This window comes from Nematolebias whitei, chromosome 14, assembly GCF_014905685.2.
Source record: "Nematolebias whitei isolate Nwh7 chromosome 14, NemWhi1, whole genome shotgun sequence".
Lineage (NCBI taxonomy): Eukaryota > Metazoa > Chordata > Actinopteri > Cyprinodontiformes > Rivulidae > Nematolebias > Nematolebias whitei.
Genome location: NC_056511.1, coordinates 6,749,182 through 6,754,181, shown reverse-complemented (window position 1 = coordinate 6,754,181; position 5,000 = coordinate 6,749,182). Strand labels below are relative to the sequence as shown.

The window sequence follows — 5,000 nt, the reverse complement described above, 5'->3', positions numbered from 1 at the left end:
ATATATTACTATAAATAAAATTACTGCAGTTATGGAAAACAGATATTCAAACAATAATTTTTACAAAAAAACAGAGCTGTTCAGTTTCAAGTTAACACTGAAGTGTCTTTAGAAACTTGCTCAATATTTAAAACAGAACTGTTTTCTCATCCTGTGTGGATTTTCATGTGTCTGTTTAAAATTGACTTGTTTATAAACTTGCGTCCACAAACATCACAAGCAAATGGTTTTTCTCCTGTGTGCATTCTCATATGCGAGTTTAAAGTTGGCTTCCGACTAAACCTTTGGCCACAAAAATCACAAGCAAATGGTTTCTGTCCTGTGTGGATTCTCACATGTATGTTTAACGTTGACTTATCTCTAAACTTTTGTCCACAAACATCACAAGAAAATAGTTTCTGCCCTGTGTGGATTATCATGTGTGAGCTTACATTTGATTTCTGTCTAAACCTTTGTCCACAAACATCACAAGCAAATGGTTTTTCTCCTGTGTGGATTCTCATGTGCGAGTTTAAAGTAGACTTCCGTCTAAACCTTTGTCCACAAACATCACAAGCAAATGGTTTCTCTCCTGTGTGGATTCTCATGTGCGAGTTTAAACTTGACTTATCTCTAAACATTTGTCCACAAACATCACAAGCAAATGGTTTTTCTCGTGTGTGGATTCTCATGTGTGGCTTTAAATATGACTTTTGTCCAAACCTTTGTCCACAAACATCACAGACAAATTGTTTCTCTCCTGTGTGGATTATCATGTGTGCCTTCAAATGTGACTTGTGTCTAAACCATTGTTCACAAACATCACAAGTAAATGATTTCTGTCTTGAATTAATTTTTTCGTTTGAGTCTCCAGTTTTCTTCCCTAAAAGACAATTCTTTCTAACCAAACAACTTGAGGACGTTATTCTTGAATGACCTGTCTTGTTTCTCTGGACAGACGGCTTGTGGAGAAATTGTTTCTCACACTCAGAGAAGCTGCAAGATTTGTTGACAGTGTTTACACCTGACTCAGGAGCCCTGCTCTCTGTCCAGCCTTTGTCAACATCTTCAGGTTCTGATCCAGCATCTGATGAGTCTTTCAGCTGATAATCGGGATCATTCACCTCTGCATCATCATCCTCACTGTCTTCAGTCTCTGAAGAGCTGGAACCATATTCATGAGTATTTAGATCCGGGTTCCTGGTAGTTTCTGCTCCTCCACAGTCCTCTCCAACAGTTGCTGCATTCATCTGGTCAGCTGAGCTGCTGGTTGGAAGATCTTCATCTTCCACTTGGTGCTGATGAAGCTTCATATGGAGGAGCTCTGGGTCCTTCTGGTCCATATCATCAGACTTCCATTCTTCAGAACCTTCTTTTACAATCAGTATCATCTGCTGAACATCTACAGGGAACAATGAAACACATGAACATTAAGGACAGTTCAAATTTATATTCACACAAACATCAATGGTGTTATCACTGAGTTCACTGATCAGCTCAAAGATCATGGGGGGGGGGGGGGTCGCTGGGGGTCCTCCCTCAGAAATTTTTGAATAAAGTAGATACCATTTCCTGCATTCTGGTTAATTTTAATGGGCTGTTCAACATTTAGTTTTGCCTACATAAGTAACACTTGATTCAATAACTATTACAGTTAATGGCACAACAAAAAGTAGCCTGACCAACAGCTCTCCTTGTGTGAATAGAGCATGCTCCACTTCTCTCATGGATCCTAGCCACAGTCTAAGAAACATACCGTAGTGTAACCTAAATTAACTTTTAGGAAGAAAAAACACTAGTTAACATGAAACGATAACAATAATCACTCCTTCTTACCAATGGCCTAGCATAAAGCAATATGATCATCATCTATCATGTTTATTAGTAGCTTAAAATACCTAATTAAAACTCTAGTAATGGGCTAGGTCTACTGTAATCTTACTCAGTTGAAGGGTCAAGAGACAAACATGTAGCATTAACACAGTATGAACAACATTCAGGAATTTTTTCTATAAAAACTTTATCAAATATTTTACATGAACGGTAAGATCACTTCGCCCACGAGGAAATGTAACCCAGGGTGAGCTAACCTCAGCCAAACTAACAAACAAGTTAGCTGTAATGGTGGAGGTAGTGAAGCTCATGGTGTTACCTGAAGTATTTAGGAAGGCATTTATGTCTTATAGACCAAAATTAAGGCAAAAAAGATAGGAAAAAATAAATAATAAATTCTAAGCTCTAATAACTTAAAATAGTTACTGCAGAACTCAGAACTCAAAGTGAAATTCAATATGTAAGAGTGTAAATTTTACACACACAATTTATTAAACTTTGTACAAAATCAGTTTAGTTTTAACAAAGACTAAACTTGTGCAACCAGAAGTTACAACATATATCTACATATAAAACACACAAAAAGCACAACTAGCTTTAAGCACCTATCTCAACCATCTAAACACTTATGTGACAATGCTCTTCATTGACTACAGCTCAGCATTCAACACCATAATCCCATCCAAGCTGGTTTCCAACTCACCACACTGGGCCTGGCGAAGTCCATCTGCTGCTGGATACAGGACTTCCTCACCAACAGACCACAGGCAGTGAAAATCGGCAGTCACCTCTCCACACTAGTCCTCAGCACCGGTACACCTCAAGGCTGTGTCCTCAGTCCGCTCTTGTACTCTTTATTTACACAAGTATACCCCCAAACATAGCTCTAACATCATCCTCAAGTATGCTGATGACACCACCATCTAGGGCCTCATCACCAACAACGACGAGAGTGCCTACAGAGACGAAGTTAAATCACTGACCAGCTGGTGTCAGGAAAATTCCTTAGAGAACTTTACTAAATGACTTTTTATGTATGTGAATGTTTCTGTAAAGTGCCCTGAGACAAATTTGTTGTGATTTGGTGCTATATAAATAAACTGAATTGAATTGAAAAAACCTCTCTCTTAATGTCAGCAAAACAAAGGAGATGATAGTGGACTTCAGGAAACAGAGTGGAGGTCAGCACTCCACCATCTACAAACCGGATTCCGAAAAAGTTGGGACACTAAACAAATTGTGAATAAAAACTGAATGCAATGATGTGGAGGTGCCAACTTCTAATATTTTATTCAGAATAGAACACAAATCACAGATCAAAAGTTTAAACTGAAAGAATGTATCATTTTAAGGGAAAAATCTGTTGTTTCCAAATTTCATGGCATCAACAAATCCCAAAAAAGTTGGGACAAGTCCATTTTTACCACTGTGTGGCATCCCCCCTTCTTCTTACAACACTCAACAGACGTCTGGGGACAGAGGAGACCAGTTTCTCAAGTTTAGAAATAGGAATGCTCTCCCATTCATGTCTAATACAGGCCTCTAACTGTTCAATTGTCTTGGGCCTTCTTTGTCGCACCTTCCTCTTTATGATGCGCCAAATGTTCTCTATAGGTGAAAGATCTGGACTGCAGGCTGGCCATTTCAGTACCCAGTAGTTTTACGGCCTTGACCCTTACGCACAGCGATTGTTCCAGATTCTCTGAATCTTTTGATGCTGTTATGCACGATTGATGATGAGAACTTAAAAGTCTTTGCTATTTTACGCTGGGTAACACCATTCTGGTATTGCTGCACTATCTTTCTGCGCAACAATGGTGGAATTGGTGATCCTCTTACCATCTTGGCTTCTGAGAGACACTGACACTCTGAGAAGCTCTTTTTATACCCAATCATGTTGTCAATTGACCTAATTAATGTTAATTGGTCGTCCAGCTGTTCGTTATATGCTCAATTTCCTTTTTCCAGCCACTTATTGCTACTTGTCATAACTTTTTTGGGATTTGTTGACACTCAAATTTTGAATCAACATATTTTTCCTTTAAAATGTTACATTTACTCAGATTAAACTTTTGATCTGTCATCTATGTTATATTACGAATAAAATATTGACATTTGCCATCTCCACATCATTGCATTCAGTTTTTATTCACAAATTCTTTAGTGTCCCAACTTTTTTGGAATCCGGTTTGTACCACAGCCGCTGTCTGCGTAAAGCACGCAGCATCAATAAGGAACACACCCACCCAGCACAAGGACTCTTCCATCTACTACTCTCAGGTAGACGATACAGGAGTCTGCCATCATGTACAAAACGACTCAATGACTCAGAGTTATTATCCATAAGCTGTCAGATTACTGAACTCTCATTGAATAACACTGAACAACTGGCAATAACATTGCACCAAGCCACATCTGTGACAACTAATATTTTTATTGTTAATGTATTATATGGCTGTATCATGTATGCATCTACCTTACCATCATAATTCATCTCAATGTTACTCACTACCTGTGCAATAATCTGTCACACAACCTGTGTTGTTTATGTTAGTTATGTGCAGTATACATCATGTGAATTTAAGCTTATATTACTACCTTGAAATACTTGTTCATACAAATTCATCCTACTTGCACTGTTATATTCTACCATATTGTTGTTTACTTTTTTCTTTAGGACCTTGTAAATATTGTATTTACTTTTTCACTTTTTGGTACTTTACCATACCATACCATTTTATTTATAGAGCACTTAAGACAGCTATAAGGCCAACCAAAGTGCTGTACAGACAGAACAACAGACAACACACAAAGCAATATACAAAATGAAGTAAATCAGAATATATGCATAAAATCAATGCAGATAATAAATATGATGACAAACCAGTGTGGAGCATACATGTTCACAACACAGATCCTCTGGTGTTGAAAGCTACTGAATAGTAGTGAGCTTTTAAACGGGATTAAAAAAAATGAGAGGGAGGGGGCCTGTCTGACAAGCAGAGGTAACTCTTTCCAGAGTCTTGGTCCTGCTACAAAGAAGGCTCTGTCACCTCTGCGCTTAAGACGAGTTCCTGGAACTGTGAGGAGCAACTGGTCCGCTGACCTCAGGGAACGTGGTGGGACATACGGTTGTAGCAGATCAGAGAGATTGTGTGTGTGTGTGGGGGGGGGGGGGGGGGGGGGGG

General features: G+C 38.7%; 1 protein-coding gene across 1 annotated transcript in view; it reads right to left on the bottom strand.

The window, feature by feature from the left end:
• Positions 1-146: 146 nt before the first annotated feature.
• The window catches only part of LOC119420801 (zinc finger protein OZF-like), a 10,486-nt gene continuing 5,632 nt past the window's right edge, over positions 147-5,000 (bottom strand). The window contains exon 3 of the mRNA XM_037688228.1: positions 147-1,381. Within this exon, the coding sequence (XP_037544156.1) occupies positions 147-1,381 (1,235 nt within the window). The remainder of the gene's footprint in view (positions 1,382-5,000) is intronic.